This window comes from Fringilla coelebs, assembly GCF_963513975.1.
Source record: "Fringilla coelebs genome assembly, chromosome: 13".
Lineage (NCBI taxonomy): Eukaryota > Metazoa > Chordata > Aves > Passeriformes > Fringillidae > Fringilla > Fringilla coelebs.
This window is the reverse complement of record NC_140039.1, coordinates 4,675,822-4,699,655: the sequence shown is the minus strand read 5'-3', so window position 1 is coordinate 4,699,655 and position 23,834 is coordinate 4,675,822. Positions and strand designations below refer to the sequence as shown.

At 42.4% G+C, this 23,834-nt stretch overlaps 1 protein-coding gene across 16 annotated transcripts in view; it reads left to right on the top strand.

Moving 5' to 3' along the window:
• The first annotated feature begins 3,108 nt into the window (after positions 1 to 3,108).
• The window catches only part of ATP2B2 (ATPase plasma membrane Ca2+ transporting 2), a 168,288-nt gene continuing 147,562 nt past the window's right edge, over positions 3,109 to 23,834 (top strand). For all 16 annotated transcript variants that reach the window (XM_084214770.1, XM_084214766.1, XM_084214771.1 and 13 more), the window contains exon 1: positions 3,109 to 3,456. In XM_084214770.1, coding sequence (XP_084070896.1) covers positions 3,258 to 3,456 — 199 coding nt within the window. In that variant the 5' untranslated portion in view covers positions 3,109 to 3,257. The remainder of the gene's footprint in view (positions 3,457 to 23,834) is intronic.

Below are 23,834 nucleotides of genomic sequence, written 5' to 3'. Positions count from 1 at the left end.
GATTTCTTGTGGATGAGACTCTTAATTTCCCCATTTGTGGCAACTGGATGTATTTTGGAGATGCAAAGCCCCAGGATGGGACTATTGCCAGGTGCCAGCTACAATTCTTCTATTCCTCAGCTTTTGGTGAAGAAATATTCAATATTCACCACCTGGGAGGGGTGATGTGGCGGTGTGTCAGTCCTGCCAGCCTGGCAAGGGCCTGGGCTTTGGCTAGGAGAGATTTTGGGATGGGATAGAGCCTGAGGATCCTGTTCCAGGGGATTAGGGAGCTGCATTAGCAGGGAACAACGTCAGTCACGCTCAGTGCCTGCTGTGTGTCTCCATCTGCCTCTCAGAACCATGAGGTGGTGTTTCCCTGGTGGCACAGCTTTAGGTGAGTCATGAGCAGCACAGACTGCCAGGGATTTGGTTTTGGAGTTCTGAAGGAAGTGTGAACTTCATATTTGTTGTTTATTGGTTAATATTTAATTGGAGGTGAAATTAAAAATTAAGCAGGCAAATGACTCATGCTGAAAAGCAACGGCACTGTCTTGTCAGCACTGTGGCTGACAAATGACAGTGAATTTCTAAGAATGGGAGAAAATATATTAATTTCTAGCACAGGGATGCTAGAATTTCTAGCAAAGAGATGCTTTGATTGAGAGGAGTGGACACATTCCACAGAAAGATCATGGAGAAAATGTCTTTGATGCTGTGTTTAGTAGCCTCTGCATCAGAAATGAAATTGGTAGATGATTCTCTTCAGAAAACACTCAAAATTGTCTTTTCTCTGTGGTTTCATGGAATAGTTTGAGAACAATTTTATTATTTTGGAGCAACGTTTAAAAAGATTTTTTTTTCATTTTATTAGAGCAATGCTTTTTTCCATCTTCTTTTCTCTTAAAATCATGGCTGTTTGAGATGCCCAGCTTTCAAAACCCTGAACTGCACTTAGGAACAGACTTTATTATTTTATTTTATTTTTTTTTACTACTGGAAGTAAAGAGCAGCCTGTTATTTCAGCTGTTTATTATCATCACTGTAGCCTTTCTGACAATCAGATCTCAGTCTGCACTTTGCTGTGGCTGGCAGCAGGCAGAGCCTGGGATGCTGCTGGTTGGAGGGAGGAGCCCTGTGCTGCCTCCTGGGATGAAACCTGCTTCACTGGGCATCTGTGACATTTCTGGCCTGCAATTTTTTTCCCCAAATAATGCTGCAGGCTGATGCTATTTCTGTTTGGAATCCTGATCCATCCTGTTTACAAAAAGACAAAGCAATAGTGTGAGTAAGGCCTTTTCTTCCTGCTGTATAGAGGGCATTACCTGGGGATGGGTTGAGGCTGAGCAGTGCCCAGGATGCAGCCATGGAGAGCAGAGTGTGGTTCACCATCTCCTGCTTGGCAAATAATAACCCTTTTCAATTGCTGCTTTGAGTTTCTCTTTGTTGTTTCCTGTAAAAACATTTTGTGCTGAAATTCTCATCTCGTGAATGTGGACAGCAATATGGGAAGTTGAGGGTGGCAGAAGTTCTTAGCACTAGAAGATACATCAGTAAATAGGATGGGTGGAAGAAATGTGTAGCAGTTGGCTGGTATTTGAATTTTGGGCTGTAATATCATAGTGAAACTTGAACTTCCTTTTTTTTGTTGTTGTTTTTCTTTAACGTTTTCCTCCACAGAAATCAAAGGAATGTTGAGGTTTGAAGCTGTAAAGGAGAGGGCTGGTAGAGGTTTAGTTTTGTTAATTGAGCAAGGTAACTCCAAATTAGTGCTCATACAGGCCTGATCTTTGTCACTGCACAGCAATGGTAACGTCCTTAGAGAGTGGAAATAACAAACCCTCCATGTTAGTCAGCTATAGCTGGGTGGGAGATTAAAATTATTGCACAAATATAAACCTGAGACTTGAAAGGCACTGGGTTCCTCTTGATGTGCTTTATCTGGGCATTTATATATAATTTCCACTGGGAATTGCTGTGCCTAGAAAGTTCAACGTGTGACCTTTGCCTGTGACAGGTTGGTCAGTTATTAGGCTGCTGGGGTGCCCTTTGAAAGATCTTTTTTATTATGAAAACGAATCTGAGACCTCTAGATTAGACAGTGCACTCGCACTAACCCGCTTGAGGCAAAAAAGAAACCTTTAATCTCTGTTAAAACTCTGCGTGCCAAATATAATAGCTGGTTTCAGCAGTATTTAAACCAACTTCATTAGAATATGGGAAGGGGAAACAGGTTTTAAAGGCTGGCTTTAGCAAGTAATCAACTGTCTCCCAGATGGTCCAAATGGGACTCGTTCAACACTGCACATAAAAAAGACAATAAAAAAAAGGGAAAAGGAAGAAAAAAGAGCCCAGCAGCATCCTGTGTGTGTGTTCCTGGTGGTGACTGGGCTCAGGGGAAAGGGCTCCTCAAACAGAGCTCTGCCTCTTCCATCCCAGACATCCCATTGCATCCCTGCTGTGCTTGCTTGCACAGAAGGCAGGGCTGCAAGATGTAATGTATTTAAATATATTCTGCATTTCTGATGGTGGCTCTATAGTTTTTCCCCAAGTTTCACTGCCTTTGCACTAAAACCCAGTTTTACTTTAACCCATTATGAAAACTGGCAGGGTTTAACCCGTTGCCAACCTCGGAGCCTTATCAGGGAGCCTTTGTTCTGGTCAGAGGACAGCCCGGGGTGGCTGTATGGAGCAGAGCACGTACTGGGGGTGCATCCTGCACGCCGGGCTAATCGCTCACTAATTAATATTCATGACTCATCTCATTTAGCGGCTGCTCTTTGGACTCGAGCAGCGCTGCTATTGGTGCTCCAGCCGTGGAGAGCTTTATCTAAGGCAGAGCAGGTGCTGTCCTGGGTGGATGCTGCTCACCTGCAGCACCTCCAGGACACCCTTCCGTGGTGCTGTGCAGCTCCTATGGGATGCCACCACCCGTCTGACGCCATCCCCCGTGTCCCGCCTTGTAATGAGTCCTTTCTGCTTCTTCCCAAAGGTCCAGAGGAAGAAATGACCATGTAGATTCTACAGCTTGGGTGCAGCATAATGGGAAATGGTGAATGGAGTGGAGCTGGTCTGCAGCCTTGAGAGCAGCCGTTCTGTGACCTCCAGTCTGTCAGGGACACCCTCCACGCCAGGGGCATCCTCCACGTCGCTCGCCGGACACACGCGGGATTCTTTTTAATTTCTCCGATTTGGAATTCGAGGTTCCTCTCCTCCAATTTTTAAACACTTTTAAGATTGTATCAACTACAACGAGTGGAGCAATATAACCAGCCACGATGGGTGACATGACAAATAGCGATTTTTATTCCAAGAACCAAAGAAATGAGGCCAACCATGCAGGAGAGTTTGGGTGCACACTGCAGGAACTGCGCTCCCTCATGGAACTCCGAGGGACAGAAGCAGTAGTAAAAATTAAAGAGACTTATGGGGAAACAGAGGGGCTCTGCAGACATCTGAAGACATCACCAACAGAAGGTAAGCACTTCTCACTTCACTTGAATTAGAGGACTTTGTGTAAATGCTCTCTAGAGCAGTGTAAAAAGAGGCTTTGATTCCTACCTGAACAGAATTCTCATGGTGCTGCCGTTATTCCTAACAATAACAAAACAAGAGTCTTCTAAGAAAGAAGGCAAACCAGTCCAGCTAAAGCTAAAGCTGGCATGAGGGTGAAAGGAGTGCTTCTTGTTTTAACAGCTAAATGCATTAATTCTTCCTTAAAATAACACAAAAAAATCAGTGCATGTTTTAGGCATTGCAGAGACTTGAATCTCTGTGCTCCTGGGGTAAGAAGGTGCAAAGTAGTTGCTTCAAAACAGCTTCTAGGTGTTTGGACATCTTGAGAGTATGAAATGACCTTCTGAGATGCACATTATGTTTCTGTGTAGATCAATATATTTTTTTATATTTATATATATGTCTTCACTATAATCTTCACTTATTATATTACCAGAGATAATTTTGCTTAAATCATCAGTCTGTGATTGTATTGATGCTTTTATTAGTTGCACTACTGTTGTGTGTAACACTAAGCTCCATGCTTTCTTATGTTTAATGCTACCAATCATAACTTTCCAGAGTCTATTTTCCTAAGTCTTTTTAGTGACTTCTCCTTGATGGTTTATTAGTCTGGTTTTCAATGCTCAAACCAAATAGCTCCCCTAAAGCATTGACAATGGTGCAAAGTTTCCCTCTCCTCATACAATTTTCTTTCTCTATAAGTGCAAGTAAAATTCTGTTTTATTCTAAGAATTCTATTTTTGTCACCGTATTTTCATCTCCAAGGAGTATTAACACTTTTGGAAATTACACAGTCTTTCAGTCTATAATGTTTCTGCAGTCTTGTAAAGTAGCCAAGATGTTCATTTCAAGTTCTTTTCTTTTTCACGAAGATAGGAGTCTTGGCTTTGTTCCATTCTCTTCTTTCTAAAATTAATCATTTAGTTACCTCCAGTGTTTAAGCGCCTCAAAGTCTGGAATTATTGGTGTGATCGTAAACATGTCAGTTGTAGTGTGACACCATAAATTACCCCAGCTGAGGGGTCCCAAAGGAGCAGCTATCAATGTCTCAGCCTCAAGAACTCCACATTTGCAGAAAGTCAGAGCTGAAGTCTCTGTCTGAGCCGAGCTCATGGCGGTGACTTCAGTCAAGGTTTGCCAACTCATTCTAGTGGTTACCTGGTCAATGTGAACTTCAAAGGAGATGTTAATTGCATTATGTGTTCAATTTATGACATCAGGGAAACTCAATTCCTCACGTTGGAACAGAGTGTATGGATCCAGCAGCGTGGCACACTGACTCCAGCAGTAATCTATATCTGATACTGCAGATAAGGTAACTTTCCTCCAAGCATTACGTGCACTTCATCACTTGTGCATTAGGGAAAAACCTTTCCAGCTTCAAATGGCAATCAGCATAGCCTTGGAATCGGCAAGGCTCCGCTGGGTTTTAATTTTCAAGTAGATCACATAATAGGAATTCACACAAAGCTTACATCTTATTTTTAATTGTTTTGCTTGGAAAATTTCTCTGAAATATGTCTTGTCAAGCTCTGGAAACTTTTGCTGGAGAGAAACTATCCATCACAGAGAAACTTTAAAGGCTTATGGCAAATAAAAGCTTATATTTAGTTCTAAGTCCCAAGCCATTGTTTTTCTTGATTCCAAGCTCAGTGAAGAGGATATTCTTGGAGACATGACTCTTCTTAGAGGAAAAAAACATAATCATTTCTTCCATGGAAATGGAATCCTAACAGCAAGCAGACATGATCTGAAAATTAATTATGGACATACTTAGCTTTATCCTTTGGTATCTGCAGCAAACTGTGGATTCTTCATTGAATACCTTTGTGAAAAACCACAATTTGCTACAGTGTCTGAAAATCCCTTTCCCAACCAGTCATCATTTTTGGTGAAGCACGTTCACTGCACTTCCTTTGTTTTTCATACTTTGGTGTGCTGCACATCTCACAGGCTTTTATTGGAAATTCAAAATAAGAATTACTGCAGGGCACAAAAAACCAAATAGCTGAGCAGGAGTCCTGAGTGACTGTGAAACAGTAAAAAGGACCTGGCCATAGAACTTGGTTCTTCTTGTCTTGTAAGATCTTCCAGAATTTATCTGCATAAAGCCCTTGTAATTTTGTGGGATATGGGCTCAAACAGATACCAGAGAAGAGGCAAAAAATTTTTCCTGGAAGCAGGGACATGTTAATTTGGTAAAATGTGGCCTAAACTGAATTTACCGGTTTATTTAGAAAGCAAGAAGTAGTCATGAGCTCAGAGCTGACTCAATTCATTTCCCATGTTAATATTTGATGTCCCACCTGTTTGGGGGACATTGGATTGGCAGGATCAATCACACTTAGAAGTGGTTTCTGGGACTGTTTTAAAGGCCCTGAACTTCTCAAGTGAAGACATCATATTTGTAAGACATCAGATGTCATTGACTCTGCTGTGAGGCTCATTTCCCAGTGAACCCCTGTCTCAATTCAGCATGGAGCTGGGGCAGTCTGCTGAGTGTTGAGTAGAATAATATTTGCATGTTAAATGAATTAATAATATTATTAGAGGTTACAAGACTTCAGTTGCTCCTTTAAATTTTCTTTGATTGCTCCTTTAGCTATAGATGCAGTGGAGATCCCAGCTCTCAGTTATGCCTGAGGGATTTCCTGCCCTAAAGTGATTCTATTATAATGAAAAGCTCCCATTTAAGTGCTCATGAAAAGAACCTCCCAAAAATCTATGGAAATAATTTATATGAAAAAAAACCACACATACGTGTCGACTTGAATTTGCTTTAAAAATATTTATGTTCAGATTAGTTTCACTTTCATTATCCCAGAAATACCACATATAGGCAGGATCCAGCCCTGTCACTTTGCAAAACAATGCTGAATCCCCCCTTGGGCAGAGCTGTGCTGACAGTTGTAGAATTTTCCATGCAATTGGAGTCTCCGAGGCCCACTGGAGCATCAGTGATACCTTATAAAGGACAGCTGGTAAAATGGGATGAGTTGGTTGGATGAATACCAAATGAGACTGGAATCCACTCTCTCCAATACTTAACTATATTTACCCACAATTTTATATAGCATCCACCAATTTACAGCCACCTTTTCATCTACTTTCCCTTATAAAAATGTTTCTTTCTTATAGGAGTATGTTAGTGAATTAAATTCCCTGATTTCTTGCTAAAAATACTTGGATGCTGCAATTTCCAGTGCATGTAAAAAGCGAAGAATTCACTGTTAGGATGATGAATACCCTGAGTGGGAAGGGAGTCCACAAGGATCATTGATCCAACCCCTGGCCCTGCAATCCCACCCTGTGCATCCCTGAGAGCGTTGTCCAAACGCTCCCAGAGCTCTGGCAGCCTTGGGGCGTGCCCCATCACAGTAGAGTGAAGATTTTTTAATTTTTAAATGAAGGAAGAACCTCTCCATGGTGATATCTGTGCAGCCACCCCCCAAACAGGCACTCCAGAAGGTGTCACACGTTGGTGATGACGTTACAGCACGACAGAAGTCTTTCTGTTGGAATTTACTGGATACAGAACTGCTTAATGTTCTAGAAACGGGCTGGGGGAGAATATTTCAGCTTCATTTTGTGTTTTTTTTTTTTTTTTTTCTGGCTGTAGGTCTGTCTCAGGATAGCATGAAAAGGTTTTATGGAAAGACACAATATCAATCAAGAGTTAACTGATAATGTTTCTACTGTAGAAGTTGACTTTTTAATCATCACAACTGCCCTTAGTTGTGCTATCAGAGAAGTTCTCTCTCTTTTCAAATGTGTGCTTGTTGTGTGGGGGATACAGGCTGAGAATCCATGGGGCCACCTGGGGAGGTGTGTTTATTTTTCATTATTGCAATCTAAAAAAGCCTTTCACAATTTTAACGATGAGGTAGAAGATGAAGAAAGATTGAATGCAACAAAATTAACCAGCTGCTTTTAATACTCGTTAGTTTTGGTTCCTCACACTTGCTTCTATAAAAATGCACCTTTAATAACTTAATAGTCTGTTTGGAAGCTGTTCTTGCTGGTTCACTCTGAATTGCAGTCAGGTGCACCACTGTGTTCAATCAGCCACAGAGATGCAAAGAATTTGGAAAGGAAATTGGAAAAGGAATGAAAAATACTTGATTCAGGCAAATAGAAGTTTAAAATAGAAATATAAAATAATTGATTCTATGACTGTCAGAGACTGAGCTTTATTTTAACACACTAAAATAGCCCATGAATGTAAAGAAATTGGTGATAGCATCATTTTCATTGTTAAAAGAACACACTTGGTCATGTATAAACCATTAAATATTATCCATAACTTCAAGATCTCCTTACATTATTTTACATTTAAGGTGAGGATGGATAATATTTGATTGATTTTATAATCTCTTTAAAAGGAGCATTGCCAGCTGTTGGAAAGTAGATTTGAGGAGTTTCCTTGTGATGTTGAGCTGAAATACTTTGGAAACCTTCAAAGCAGCACCTTAAAAGCCCTGTAGGAGCAGACCCGCTCATCCTCTCTCTGGATCACCACACTGCCTAATTCCTCATCCTTATTTGTGCTATCAAAACATCTCTTGTAGCTCAGGCCCATTTGCCAACCCCCCAGGCAGGAGCCAAGCTCCAAGTCCCCATCCAGCCCTTATCTGTACATGTTCTCCCCACACGGGAGGTTTGGTTTGAACAATGAAATCAGCCCTGGCCATGAATAATCCCCTCAGCGCTGGCAGGGCCGAGGCCTCGCTGGGCCTTTTCCTGCCTCACGTGGAAAAACCCCACGGAGGAGCTTTAAACTCATATTTCACCTGGCTGTTGGTGCAGTGCCAGGTGTGGGTGAGCTGGAGACAGCTTGGAAAACTTGGCATTTTCCTGTGCTTCCATCAGTGGGCACTGGCTGCATCCAAATGCCTCGAGAGGCTCCTGGGGCCTGTGCTTGGCTCTGTCCATGAGGGGCTGGCTAGGAAGGAAGGAAGGAAGTCCTAGATGCTCCTTTATTTGGAAGTTGCACTTGCAGAACCCCCTCGTGTGTATCCCAGTATCCAAGCTGGGTTTCCTCTCCCTTGGGAAGAGAAGACCCCAGGGAGAGGCCATTGCGGCCTCCCAGTATTTGCAGGAAGAGACCCCAGGGAGAGGCCATTGCGGCCTCCCAGTATTTGCAGGAGGCCTGTAAGAAAGTTAGGGAGACATGTTTTACAGGACCTGTTGTGACAGGAGAAGGGGTAATGGATTTAAACTGAAGGAGGGTTGGTGTAGATTGGATATAAGGAGGGAATTTCACACAACGAGGGTGGTGAAACACTGGATCAGGATGCCCACCTGTGGGCATGTGTAACTCCAGCTTGGATGGGGCTCTGAGCAGCCTGACCTGGCTGTAGACGTCCCTGCTCTCTGCAGGGGTTGGACTGGACAAGGTTTAGAGGTCCTTTCCCACCCAAATGATCCCGTGATTCTCTTTGGGAATCTTTATCTCTGTGGGAGCCGGAGGGGTCCCTGGCTGTGGGGTGAGTGGGCAGCACAAAGTGTGCAGGGGGCGTCCCTTCTGCAGCCTCCCCAGTGATGGCACCCAGGGACTCCTGCTGCCCCTCTCGGCACAGGGACGAGCCCTGGGTCCCTCTTGGTGGCCCTTTGCAGCTCTGCTCTGTGGGAAGCTCTGGGCCTGTCCCCAGTCCCAGGAGTGCCATTGCCACGGGGCGCCTGGCAGGCTGGGAAGGGCTGGAGCAGATGGAGCAGGCATGGCTGTGTGTGAATAACTCGTGGCAGCTTTGCTTTGGCACAGGGGCTGCCTCAGTCCTGCTCAGCAGGCTGCAAGGCTTGGCCTCAGCGAGGTTGGGTTTGGCTCCGGGGTCCCCATGTGTCGGTGGGCCAGTGCCAGGCAGATGTGCTGCCCCAGGGGTTGCTGAGCTGCACTCCCTGGGCCCACTGGGGCTGGCAGGAATGGCTCTGTACCTTTGACACTCCTGCTGCGGGCAGCGCGTTATATTTCCATAAAATCACATCTCCACGTTTCGTGGTTTGGAAGAAAGCGTGGAGCTTTCTTGGCAATGGTGCTTCTTTTCCTTATCTAATATTTCCATTGTTTGTATAATGGAACAGCAAACATTCTTCCAAAGGTTACCCAAACATAAGCATCTCGAATGAATGGCTCAGATTTTTCTCTGTGATAAGTCCAATTTCATTGCTCATTTTGTTTCTGGGTTCTTGCATGTCGTGCCACTTGCTGATTTACTTTGGCTTTGTTCAGTTACTTGTGGAGAACTAGAGAGATATTGCATGATGCATTTTCCCCATAAAGCTTCAAAAAAAAAAAAAGAGATACCTGGTCCTTTGAGAATCCTAAATGGCTTGCAAAAAGATTCTCTTTGGGTTACAGGCAGTGCTTTAAAGTAAGGCCAGGAAGGGCAGAAAGCGAGTGAGTGTCTGCTGCTTTTTCTATTAGGCAGCATCAGAGATTTTCTGGGGTCAGTGCTGATTTATTTATGTGATTACTCAGGACATCATCTTCCTCTCAACGATTATCTTACCTCAGCAGGTGCAATGCTTAGAAAGGAGGCTATTTTCATGCAAGCTGAAATCCCTTTTCCCTGTAAGACATTAAATACATGCAGGCAGGGTGTACTGACCACAGACAAACATTCTGCTCTTGTACCTCAGATTGAAATAACAGGGTAATAAATGGATGTAAAACTTTTTTGTACCTATTCTGCACAGGACTTGTGTTTGTTCAGTGTAGTTACCTCAATTACAACTACAATGTGTCATAAGTTAAAGGAAAACCTGGCCCAGCAACTTTCTGTTATTCTTTCCCTCTTTGCAAAGGGATTATCACAGGTCAACGTTCTCCATAACGTGTTGTGCCCCAAGTTTCTCCTTGATCTGAGAGCAGTGATGCAATACAATGAGTCAGCCCCTTTCTGCTGCATTAAAAAGCGATGGAAAGTGTTGCCATTTTATGGGGCAGTTGATAAACCTCTAATCTCATTCGCAGGAGTAGTAGTCTGAGTTTGTTGGCATAATCAGCTCATTCATTGTGTGAGAAAAAGATGAAGCCAGGCCTGCAACGTAATGGGCACAGTGTAACGAGAGGGGAAGAGATCTTTGTGATCCATGGGAGCCACGTCAGCTGTCCCAGTGGCAAACTGGGATTACGTTGGTGCTGCTCCCTCGGAAAGTGGCAATTAGGCCTTTGCTTGGAGGATCAAACAGGGATTGTTCTGGGCTGTGGTGTCAAAGTGGCTCCTGTGCTGGGCAAGGCAAAGCTGGGTCAGTGATGGACCCGAAGGGGAGGGGTGGCTGCAGCCTTTCCTTGGTGTGTCCCTGTGCTGGGCAGCTGCTGGGAGGGTAACAGGACTGCAGAGGAAATCATCCTTGGGGAATGCCTCCCTCCTGTTGTACTGCAGGGCTCAGAAATCCATAAATATCTATAGACTGCCAGCCTTGAGTGAGAGCTGATTTATCTTCATTTTGTTCTTGTTTTGAGAAGGCTGCAGGAAGAAAGCAAAGTCCATTACACCAAATGAATAATCCAATCGATGGAGCCAGGGTGCCCTTGATGGAATTAAGCTTTGCCTTTGCAGTGTATCAGAGACAGAGAAGGGTTTTTGCCTGATTTTGTCGGTGCCTGTGAAAGCAGAGTTGCCATGCAGTGGTTTTGTCCTGATGGGACTGGCCCTGCTGCAAGAGCACAGCTCTTAATTCATTGTTTTAGCTGGCACTTACAGGGGTGCAAAAAAACCTGTTTCCCTTAAAGTGTCACCTTAAAATGTAGAGGTAAAACAATTCCTTGAATCTCTGTTAGGTGCTCTCAGACATTTTGCCAATTGCCACTGCTAGCAGTGACGCTGCTTCCAGCTGAACCGTGGAAATTGGGAAATTTTGCTGCTAAAATCTTTGTAAGGATCATCTGTGGATTGGACAGGTGATGAAAATGCCATTCCTCACAATAATGAAATGTTGAATTTTGGTTTTCTTTTATTCGGCACTGCATTTCTGTGTTTTCATGAAAGTGGATTGTGCTATTTTTAATTATTTTTTTATAAAATGAGACAGTGGCTTCACTGAGTGTAAGCTCAGCAGCACTGCAAGAAGAATTAGCATGACTACATGGTCATTTTTCTTTTGACAGTAACCTGTATCAACAGACCTGGGATAAGAACAGCGTTAGGTGCAGTAATGATTTCCTGCCTCCTGTCCCTTTTTCAATTACCACTCACCCTTCAAATGTAGACTGTTCAAATTTACTGTTTCCATTTGCTTTCCAAGAAGTCAGAGGTGGGTGTTTGACATGCCTGTTATTTATAAAGGTGAGTGGAAAATAAAGGCAAATATGTATTTTTGGCAGTCAGCTCAGTGTGCTTCCAAGACAAACATATCTGCATTCCCTCAGTGCTGACTTCCTTTAATGCGGTACACTCATAGTTTCTGACTTGCCTTCGAAGTATCTCTAGAAATTATTTCTCCTCTAGCTCCAGGAGGTTTTTTTTTTTTTTTTCACATCTGTGTAGGTGTTCTGGAAACTGTGCTTGAGATCCTGCAAGGTGCAAGGAGAAAGCAGCCTCCCAACATCCTGAAAAGCTGATGATTACCTCAGACATAAAGAACCTGTTTTCACAGATAATAGATGACATTCTCTGGCACAGCTTTCAGCAGAGTATAGTAACTTCCTTTTTAACTTTTAAAGAAGGAAGAAACCATTTCTGAATGCTCATTATAAATCCCATTCCTTGTCCTTGCCTTGGAGCTGGTAAAACAATGCATTTCAATGTCCCATCCTAATTGCCAGTCCAGAACTTGGCAAAGCAGCCACGGTTTCTATTAAATGCAGAGCATTTCAGTTGTGTAATAGAAATAGCTGGGTGTATGGAGCTGCTATTTCTGTAACAATAGCATTTACTAGCCCTTGTTTCCTCTTTGCTTTCAAATGAAATTCTTCAGGGACTGCAGATACTCTTTTCCTGTGTGGATTGTGAGCTGAGTCAGTTCTGTTAAGACTCACAAACCTGAGCTTCCCCAGGCTGTGCTGCTCCTTTGATTATTCCTTTTGCATTTTGTGTCAATCTCTCCTCCCCAGCACTTTCCACAGCCTCTTTCACTGTGAGGGCAACTTAGGCAGGTACAGTCCTCTGAGGTACAAAAAGTCTGAAAAAAATGAGTATTGGGAAGAAAAACCAATCAAATTCATGGAGTAGTTCAAAAGTCATGATTCTTTTCCTCTGATTAGCACTGGAGATGAGGGAGAAGAGGGAATAGCCCTCTGGTAAGAGGTGAGCTTACCCTAGAAGGTAGTACAGAATAAAAGAGGAGAATTTTCTTGGAGCATCCAGTGAGCTGCAGCAAGATTTCACTTTGCCTCCATGAGTGAGGCCACAGTTCCTTGGAAGCTACAAGCTGAGTGCTGCTTGTTCACGACTGTGGCAGCATAAATGTGGAAAAAGAATACATAGGAATGCTGTGGAACTGCAGGGAAGCTGTGCAGTTATAATCTCAGCATTAGTCTGGGCATCAATGTTAATTCTTTCCCTAAACAATACAGCAAATCCACTTGGATTTTTTGCAGTTTTCCTGGCAGTCTCAAGTATTTGCCTCAGTTTGGAAGCTTGGGTGGCACCGGGGGTTTCCTTGGGTTTGGGTTTCCTCACTCCAGTCATGTGCTGGCCCCCTCCCTTTCCCTGGCACAGGAGCTCACTTCTAAAGGAATGGTCATTCTTTTCTGAGCCATTCCATTTTATCTTTTCTAGTTTGTTTTTGCTTGCTTTTTAATTACTCCCTGAAGTGGTTTTACTTTCGTTAAAAAATCCTACAGTAATAGGAGTTGCTGCATTACAACAGCATTCTGCTTTGCCAGTGGGGTCGTGGCTGTTCCATGGTTTTCTGTGCACAGCAGAGGTCATCCAGCTTGACATCTTCAGCCAAAACTCTGCCTGTCCTTGAACTGGAATGTTACAGGTGACTTTTAGCCTGCAGAAACCCTGGAGAAAATCCCTCCTTGTTGGTGATAATGAAAAATAAGAGTCAAGAGACTGGCCAGGGTCAGCACCTGTGATTTTCACTCCTCAAATTGTTGAGTTTTTACTGAGAGAAAAACCTCAAGATACTTTAAAGCCCTCTGCTGTTTGCTGCAGAAATATGGTGTCAACTTGGAACATTCTGGAAGCGTCCAGGTGTGCTCCCCTGCTGGCTTTGTGCAGCTCTGCCGTGGGGGTGCCGAGTGGCCGGGCTGCTCCTTTGTTCCATTGTTTTCTCAAGCCAGTGAGTTTTTGGGTGTGTGGGGCACTGCAGGGGCAGTGTGACAGAGCTCACCCTGCCTCCCTGGCTGTGGAACCTGCCCATTGAAGTGTTCAGAACAATTTGCTTTCCAGACTTCAGACGCAATCACCTGGGGGGATTGCGGTGCTAAATTGGAGGTGGTTATCAGTGGCACAGGTTCATCCAACAGGAACCATTTTGGTACCAAAATCCTCCCCAAATGGGCAAAAATAACCCTCTCTAACACTGTCTTTTTAGTGTTAGCAAGGCATTACTTCAATATTGGCCCAGAGGTGAGTGGCTGACAGCGTTCCAGCCTCCACAGCAATGCTGACACAAAACCTTTTCACTTATTTATGCATTTTTAGCAAAGAAATTGATATTCATTTGTTCTAAGTGACATGATTCTCTCTAATTATTTATATTCTCTCCTCTATTGATTATTGATATTTTTCTCTTCATGCTAATTTGCTCCCCATTCTTTAGTCCTTTTATCACCTTTTTTCTCCAGCTTTCCAGGCCTTAATCTCCCCTGTATCTTTTGTTACCCCAACAAGAGTCTGTGAAGAAACTCAACTAATGCTGCCTAAAAGTGGACACTACTTGCAATTAATTAAAACAACTAATTAAAAATTATTTAGAGTCATATAATTTCCAACAATTCAGTCCTACATGACGCTGTTACATAAGAGTTGTAGTTGGCCCTAGGATGATAAATGTGCTTATTTTTGCTGCCTTGTCCATTGGATGATTCCAAGCTCCAGGTGTTGAAGGACTCTACAAATGAATTTTTAAAATTTACAGATAGCTAAGGAAAGTGTGTTGCTGGGTTTTTTCCCAAAGAAGCCCCAGTGGTTGTGTTATACCTCCTGCTGCTTTACTTGCTTGTGAACATGAAACCTCATGTGCTGCAACCCCTGAGGTAAATCCCAGAACCCTCAGAAGTGAGTTTCAAAGGAATGTTTTCTCTTTTCTCTCTTTTCCACCCAAGCCCACGGTGCACACTGAGGGATGTGCACAACTGGTTGTGTTAGCAGAGAAATGGAGCAGTTTTGGCTGAGGAAGTGCCACAGCTCAGTGGTGTTTCCTTCCATGAGCTGGTTTGCTTGTGTTCAATGCCACAGCACAGCTGAGCTCGTTTGCTTCAATAAGAAATATCAGATTGTCAAAGCCATGAAGCTCAAATTGTCTTATTCACTGTTTGGAAGTGACCCTTCAGCAGAGGACCAATACACCCAGCTTGGTGTGTGTGTACCACTGCTCCAAAATACCCCGGGCAAGCTGAGAGTGAGCTGGGTTCACTGTTGGGTTGGATAATAAATGGTTGGGTTTATGGATAATAAATGACTTTGAAGAAACAGATTTTGTGCCTTCAGCCCTGAAGAGTGGGCATGGTAAGAGATCTACAGAGTTTGAAAAGATTTGAAAATAACTTTGTTTTAGTGTTTGCAATAGATGGGGACTCTTAAGATAAAACCAGTAGTTTGTTTTTTTTTTTCTTCACCAAACCTAGATGTTATTTTTAATTCCTGATGTTAATCCTGCTTAACAAGGCTATCAGTGTGGCATGTTTTGCCATGAGGTGCTGGCAGTTCTTTTTGCTGCCCCACTTTTCCCAAAGTATTGATGCTGACATGAATGTCTCTGCAGCTCACAGCTTAAAATTACAGAGAAAAATCGGGTGGGACTGGCTGTGGGGTGGCAATCCACAGTGTTCCCTGGGTGGGAGAGCTCTGTGTCTGCTCTTCTGCTCTCTCCTGCCAATATCCCCATGCTCAGCAGCTGCTGAGGGACAGCTCACCTTCTGTGTGGGTGGGAGAGGTCCCTGTGGGGACATCCAGCCCTGCTCTGGAGTCACTTCCAGCTGCTGCTCTGGGTGCAGGGGGCACTGCTGGCATCCTTCCCTGCAGAATGCACTGCTGCTCCTGCAAGCCTCTGGCATCTCTTCAATCCAGCCATGTTCATGTTGGAGCAGCAAACTCAATTTTACATGAGGGATTTGGAATCCATGCCCCAAACCCAATTTAGAATCAGTTTGGGACCCAGCTTGGAATCCCCTGGATTTCTCATTATTTATCACCATTTCATGGTCATTTAGGGAGACTTTCCTCCTCTCTTACCTTTATTTTCAGCCTCTTAACTTGCATTGTTGCTTGAAAGTCCTGAATTCTATTTGGGGGGCTTCTTCAGTCTTGCTTAAATCTTCCTTAAAAGATTCAGATGTAGGAGGCTTCCATGGGAACTTTATGAGAGATTTTTGCCAGCTTCATTTAAATTTGGGGGCTGGAAGGAGGGGAATAGGCTTAAGCCTGTTTTAATTTTGAAATATATTGCAAAATTAATTCTATTATTAAAAACTGGTAACAGAGCTGCCTGGGACTGCTCAGGAATGTTGTAGCCTTGGTGGATCACAAGGACTAGTGATGGCTGACAGGAACAACAAAAAAATCTTAAGTTATGTAATGCCTAGGAGGTATTTATTCATCTTGCAGATTATCCATGTTTTCCTCTGTTATTGAACAAATGCAGGTGTGAGTGGTCAGCAATGATAGAAATGTTTCCCTGATAAATTAGTAATCTAGCTGCCCTGTTATGAATATCTGCGTTTTCCACATTTAAAATTCAGTATAATGTTCCCTCTTGTGGACTCTTCCATGTCTGAATTTATGCTTATAGGCAACCTGAAAAAAAGGATATTGAAATTCTGTTCTATTATGATTTCAGACCAAACCATTCTTGCTTCAATTTTCTTTACTTTCTTCCATCGTCCATTGATTGCACTTTTCCTTTATTGCTCATTTGCTTTTTGGTCTACATTTGTTTGGTGGCTTGGTGTTTTATTTTTTTTCATTTTTCTTCTTCCTGATTGTCTTAAATATCTCTGATTTTGAAATGATAGTGAAATCATCCTTGTGGCCTCAGGTAGCTCCACTTTCTCTAACAAACCCAAGTCTTTGGAGGTTACCCTGTGCTTTCAAGTATTGATCAGGTCATGTTGAGCATCTGTCCTGTTTGAACTTGGTCCTTTTGGCAGAATTCATCTCCTTTATTTGCTCTGGCCTATTTTTCCTGTTTGAACTTGGTCCTGTCTCTCCCTTATCACTGCTGAGGTTGTTCTGCAGGATGGTGGCATCAGCTCAATGTCCCCTGTACAACTGGGTGATTGTGGCTACATTAATTCTTGGCAGCAGGCTCAGTGTTGACTGTTAAAGACAAATAGTTCAGGATGACTTTAAATAAATCCATTTGAGATATTAAATACAGTAGATAATTATAAGCTAGGTGCATTGAACAAGGAACTAGATGGTCTTCTGTAAATGGATGGACCAGCTTCCAGTTGAAACTATTTTAAGGCCAGCTGTGATCTTCAGACTGGGCTTGTGGCTTTAAAAAGGAAAAAAAACCTGACCAAATCTTCCCTAAATCCACCCCAAACCCAAATTACACAGTGATTTTCATACCATTTAAAATGAGATCAGATTTTGTTTCTGAATCCTTGAAAAAAATTTAGGTTGCTCTTTGCTGGAAAGGCTGTCAAAAGAAGTATTTATACAAGAAATTAATTTTGAAAACTTCTGCCTGTTTTCACTGGGTGAGATAATTAAATTTAAAAGTTACTGGCTGAAACTCAGTATTTTAAATGACAGGGAAGATTGGCTACTTGTGTTTGTGTTTCCAGACATGCAAGAATTGGGTTTTGTTTCATTCTGTCCCCTGGCTTAACCCTTATTTTATTCACATCAAAGATGACATTTCTATTTCTTCCTTCAGTAAGATAATTTAAGGTTTTTTTTTTCTTTTGGGTGAATCACAAGTGTTTTCAATACTTTCTAGAAAAGATATTATTAATTTAATATTTAGGGTTTATGACAAAGCTTTTTTAAGTGACAAACTTTTATAATATTGTTAAAATTAATGGATTTTGGTGTTTTGACTCTTTGGTCAATTGCAATAATCTATCCAGTCTAAGAAATCAAGATGTAATTATTAAAAAAAAAAAATAATTTTTAAAATACTTTCCTATCATGATAATTGGTTTTCATAGGAAAAGATTGGACGTGATAAAGTATAATATTAGCAGATACTCTTCTGTTTGAAATATCTTTATTTAAATTCAACTATTCCTTACTTAAGACTTGTTGAAAAGCGCTCAAGGTAATTTTGGTTTGAGAACTGGGAGGAACTCTGGAATGGCAATTTATAGAACCTTAATTAATTGTGCTGAGTTGAGTGTGTGAAGCCAAGGAAACTTTTGCTGCTGGTGAACAGGGACGTTCTCCCATTCTCTTCACAAATCCAAATTTACAGCAATGCTCCCGCTTTTCCCACACCACAAAAGACTGATTGCACCTAATCCTCAAAGGAAAAAATAGCAATTTAAAAACAGCCAAAAGTGTTTAAAAATCCCACAGCCTGGAAGTGTTACAAGGGCTGGGGAAGCAGCAAAGGAAGCGTTAGGAAGTGAAAGTGAAATGTGAGGATAATCCCTGGGTTCAGGCGCGTTGCTAATCAGCAGGAGCTGCCGGAGCGTTTGCAGCGGTGCTGGCAGAGTCAGGGGCAGATAAGGGCATGGCAGTGGAGTGGGAGGCTCAGGACAGAGTTTCCTCGTGGAGAGCCAAGCCCTGGTTTACTCAGTAACCAACAACTCGTTAACGGGAGCTGGCAATTGGCGCTAATTAACGAGCAAGGCCGCGTCTCTCCAGAGGTGAGCACCTGACGTTGCGCTCGGTATTGTGTGAGAGTAAGGTGAGCTGGCAGGAAAAATTAATGAATGCATCCATCCCCCTTAGCAAAGGTGGTGTTGTACAGCTCGTGCTGCACTGGGAGATTTTAGGAAATGGACTGGCCAAATTCACCTGGTGCCATGTTGGGTTCCTTTTAGGCTGTGGTTTATGGGGTAAGAGCAGCCCAGGCTGTGCAGACAGAGCCCACCACTGGCATGGTCTTCTCTGCTGCAGGTGGAATTGGTGGGGCTCAGGTTGGTTTGGGGTTTTTGTGTTTATTTTGGGGTTTTTTAGTGTCACGTTTAAGGCACAATTGCATTTCCGGGTACAGATCCAGGTCTGCCTGTGGGTTTGTAGGCATGGCCAGCTTTGGGGACAGCAGGGTCCTGAAGAGTGTGCAGACCTCAACCCAGAAACCACCACTGCTCTAAACTGGCAGCATATTGCCCAGTTTTTATTCCAATTAACTCCTTTGTACAACAGGGCTGGGCCCAAGGTGCCAGTGGCTCCCTAGGGATGAGAGAGTTTCCTTTTCCAGGAGGGTTAATTGTTAAATAAAGGAACCAAGGAGGCCTGGTCCTTTATGAATAACTCTGTTTATATTGCTTGAAGATACCAAAGAATTCATTAACTTGAATCTGTTGGATTTCCAGCTGGAGTCTGCTGCTCATACTCCTCCTTTTGGGAGGTGTGCTTGGAGTTTCCCCCTAATCCTTTTCAAATATAGAAGTTTTAGTCTACAGAAATACTCGAAGATTTGATCTTTCCCTAAACCTGAAGCAGCAACTGATAAACAACACCTTGCCATCACCTGAAGAGCTGACAATTTATTTCAATTCTTCTAATAAAACAATTCTAAACAAATATTTATTTGCCTAAATAGGAGTGGTAAGGCAGCAGGCTTAGAGGAAAATTGGTAGGTGTGGGTTAATTGTATCAGAAATTATGTCTGGCAGGGGTAAAAAGCCCTTCCTCAGTGTCATGTTGGCTTAATTTTCTATGTTCTACTCACTGCAATTTAATGTGCTGCCAAACAGCCTTGAAAATTCTCTCTTGCTTCCAGTCTGACTTCTGATGTCCCAAAATAGAAGCATATTTTTTCTTCAAAATAGAAGCATATTTTTTTCTTCAATCCAGGTGTTTATGTTTAGATGGAGTGAAAATTTAATCTTTATCTCAGAATATCTTCTGTAAACACTTACAGTGCTGTTAATGTTGTATATATGATGTTTTTTATAGTATCTAACTCTGAGAAGGAACACTTTAAAGTGAATTTGATTGCAGTTACTCATCTCTTTCCACCCATTTTCTGGCAAAAATCCACCCAGAATCTGCAGTAGCAATAATACTTTTGAAAAAGGAAATTATTGAAGTACTTAAGAACTTCTGGGATCCAAAATTTAAAAGAGATTTTATTCAAATATATGTAAAAATATGGGTTGCTCAATCAATCAATGAACCATGTTACCATTTCCAACTGACTAAATACCTGGGAAAAAAATATATTTTTATTTTTTTCAAAGCTTGCAGAAGGAGAAGGAAGGCAGGACATAGTTCATAGGACCCAGTGGATTCTCAAACTATTTTCTTCCATGGAAAAAAACATGAACCACAGCTTTTCTAAAGAACTTGGGCTATTTAGAAGACCATGTCCACAAGATTAACCTCATTTGGGGAATACCACGTTTGAAGGAATTGCCTACAAAAATTCAGGCGTGCAGAGAAAGGCAGAGGTGGATTTCATTTTGAATCTTATCTGGTTCAGTTCTAATAATGAATTTAGTTTTGAACAGTGCAGAGATTGTCTCTGCCAAAACAGAGACAGCCATGTGCATTTCAAATGCTGGAAATATTGCCCTGATTTTATAAAGTAGCACTTGCTCCTAATTTAAGTGCTTGTACTTCAGAAGCTCAAGCTGCTCTACACAGGAGGGAACATATTTCACTGTTGTGTTTTTCACTCTGGCACACAGCAGCTTCCTTGAGCATGGTTCTGAATGAGCTTTACTGTCATGGAAATATTGGAGGTGATCCTGCAATTAAAAATAAAAAAAAAAGGAAAAAAAAAAAAGCTGAAGGGAATTAGAGCAAGAGTTAGGGATTTTATAACAGACCACAAAACAAATCCTGGACCAGCTGTGAAGTGTAAGAGAGTTAAAACTGACATCTGGGGTTTAAAATATGTAAACCTGCATCAAGCACCAGGTGCAAACATGGATTTCCATGGTCAGGAGGAGTTCTGGATGTGGGCTGTGAATCAGATCGCATCTGAGGGGCCTTCAGCCTTCTGAGCCATGGGTTTCTGCAGCTGCTTCTCAGAGCTGGTGTAGTGCATGGCAATAACTCAGCAATCTCCTGTTCCGAAAAACCAAATTCTGCCTGTCTGGGGCTGCTTTTTTTCCATGTGCACTTTATTGTCCTGTAAATGGGAGCCAGAATCATTTTACAAAATCCACAGCAGCCCACATGTGAGTGATGTGCTTTCAGCTGCAGAGCAGCACGGATCTTTGGGGTGATCCCAGTTCCCAAACTGGTGTGAGCCCAGCTCAGGCAGCTCTGGCCTGGCTGGGGAGGAGCAGACATGGATCAGTGCATGGCTGTTCCTGCTTGTCCCACACAGAAAAGGGACTTTTCTGCCATTCAGAGATGAGATTTTCCTCACATGGGGTCAACAGGGATGGGGCAGTTGTGGTGCTGAGAGTCTGGAAAAATCCATTGCACATCCAGGAATAGGTTTTTAGAGTCACACCAGCTGTGTAGGACCGGTCTTTGATGCTTTCTATCTGAAAGGACTTCAAAGGAAAAATGGTCAAATTGCACATCTGCATGACCAGAAGATGTGTATGGCATCGCTTTCCAAGATGTTGTCATTTTTACTTTGTGGTTTTGTAGGGAATAAGAAAAGTGCTGGAAAATGTTGAAGTTTTCCAGCTTTCATAGATGCTAACTGTTACAACAGACAAACTCAGCAGTGTGGGGATTGGGAATTACTCCCAAGAGACTTTCCTGGAAGAAGAATCTTGTATTTTGACTGTTTTGTTCAGATCATATTTGAAATGATGTTTTTCGTCTGCTGGTTCAAAACTCCAAGCAGCTTTGCTTCCTTCTTTATTCCAAGTTAGTTGCTAGAATTAGAAATTACATTTTTATGAAGAGAGGTGTTCTGTGTTTCAGATCTTCATGCTTAAATGTCCTGCTTTTCTCTGTACCAGCTGCCTCTGCTCAGCCAAAATTGCCCCTGATGTGGTGCCCTCAGCTTCTGCCAGCCATCCTGCACAGACAAAGACTGTGCCAAGTTGTGGTTTTCCCTGTAAATGTTCTGTGAGCTGGAACCTGGGATGGTGAATTATAGATAAGAGCACCTGAGAAGGCTGAGGTGTCTGTTCCCAGAATTTTCTGATGAAAAAGTTGCCTGAAGAAAATGGTGCCTTTAATAATTGAGGAGGCTGGGTTGGGCAGGAGGTGTCCTTGGCATGCAGAACATCAATGTCATTGCTGGATGGGAGGGCATGTCCTGGGCACCTTCCCCCTGAGCCCACCTGAGGAAGCTGCAGGACTCTCCTGGAAGGCAAGGCTGGTTTTTGGTGAAGTATTTTCAGAATACCCACTGATTGCAGCTGGTTACTTCTTGAAACTGGGAATCCAGTGTGTGGTACCACAGGGAGTGCTCTGGAATCAGGGATCTCACCTGGGAACAGCAAAGTGGTTTTAGTGCCTCCCAAGGTTGTCTACAGTTGTTTTGTTTGAGCTTTTTGCTGGTTTTTCAGTCAGGTTATATTCCTGTATTAATATTTGATTTGGGGACATCAGCATTTGCAGGAATTTATATGAAAAAGTTTCTGTTTGTGTCTTAGATTCTGGGTGGTTTTGGAGGGAAAGTAGAAATTCCACATTTTCCCTTGAACTAAAAAAAGCCATTTATCTGTTAGGACATGAGACATAAATGTTGCCTTCTTTCACACAAACATTTCTGTTGCCCAGTAAAAAAAGAGAGCCATAGGTTTACATTTTACTACAAAATATGGCATTACTTTGAAGAACCCCCCCTTTGGCAGCATTGGAAATGAGTGGGGAATAGAATCCTCATGTATTATTATTAATTGTTATTATTAGCCATGATATACACAGGAAAATGAATTTTTTCCATCACATATTCAGCATCATCACAGTTACCAACAAATTAAGACAGGATCAGATGGCAGCTCCTGTTCTGGCGCTTGATTTTGCTTTAAAGTTTAAAATTCTGTACACATGTGTAAGATGCAATTCTGATGAACCCTGTAATAATATTCTGCTTTTATTCTGCCATGTATTCCCCAAATCCTCATTGTTGATAGGCAAGAGGCAAAGCAAATGCCAACAATGTGGTTAAAAGGTGAAGAAAGTTAAAGACTCTGTTTCAGTACATGGTTATTTATCTTTTCTAGGCTTCATAATAAAAAGATTATTTGTTCAATTAATTTCCAAGAACAACTTGCTATTATTCTAGTAATTCGTAGCTTCACACTGTGTGCAAAAATCTTGCTGAGAGCTTTTTATGTGGAAAAACAATTGCACTTTGTGTATTAGAATCCATGTTGCATTTGACATAACAATGTTATCTTTATTAAATTTCCTTGTTATACCTTTTGATTTATAGCCCTCCTTAAATCCTCATTTTAAAGCAACCTCTGATGTGGTACTTTTAGTGCCCCCATGCTGATTCTAAAATGTGGCCTAAAATAATAGAGAATTCCAGTTGTAATCCTGAATCATGGAACTGGAAATTCTGAGAGATCAGTACAGAGCAGGCAGCACAGCATTTTCCTGAGGGGATTCTTTTTGTGGAATTGTAATATTCCTAACAGAGCTTCTATGGATCCTCACCAGGGAAAATGTGGTAGGACTGGGGCTCAGAGAAGAGCTGTTTGTTGAGGACAATTAAATGTTGCAAAATGGTGAAAGAGATGGATTTTCTCCCCACAGAATTCATAGTTACACAGGGAAAGAGCAGCTATGTCCAAGGCCAGCCACTGTTTTGAACTGGACTCCTCCAGGGTTTGCAGCATTCCAGGTGTGTTCTGCAACAGCTGAGGGGTGAAGAGAAGAATTTTATTTCAATGTCTCTAAACCTTTCCAACAGAGGAGGAAATATTAGAAATTTCTTAAAGCAGAGCTGAGGCTCTTCTAAATCTACAGAGAGGCTGAAGGAGAGGGAAATGATTGTGTTTGTCTGTGGCTTGGGTAAATACTGTGCTGAAATATGGGATTGAATATGTGCAAAGCTCTTCTGGGTGCTTCTCTGCAGGGCTCTGCTAAGCAGAGTTCCTCAGCTCCTCCCTCTCCCTCCTTCCATCTCTCTACATTAGGGTTTTGTGGGCAGGAGACCCAACCTATTCTGCAGGT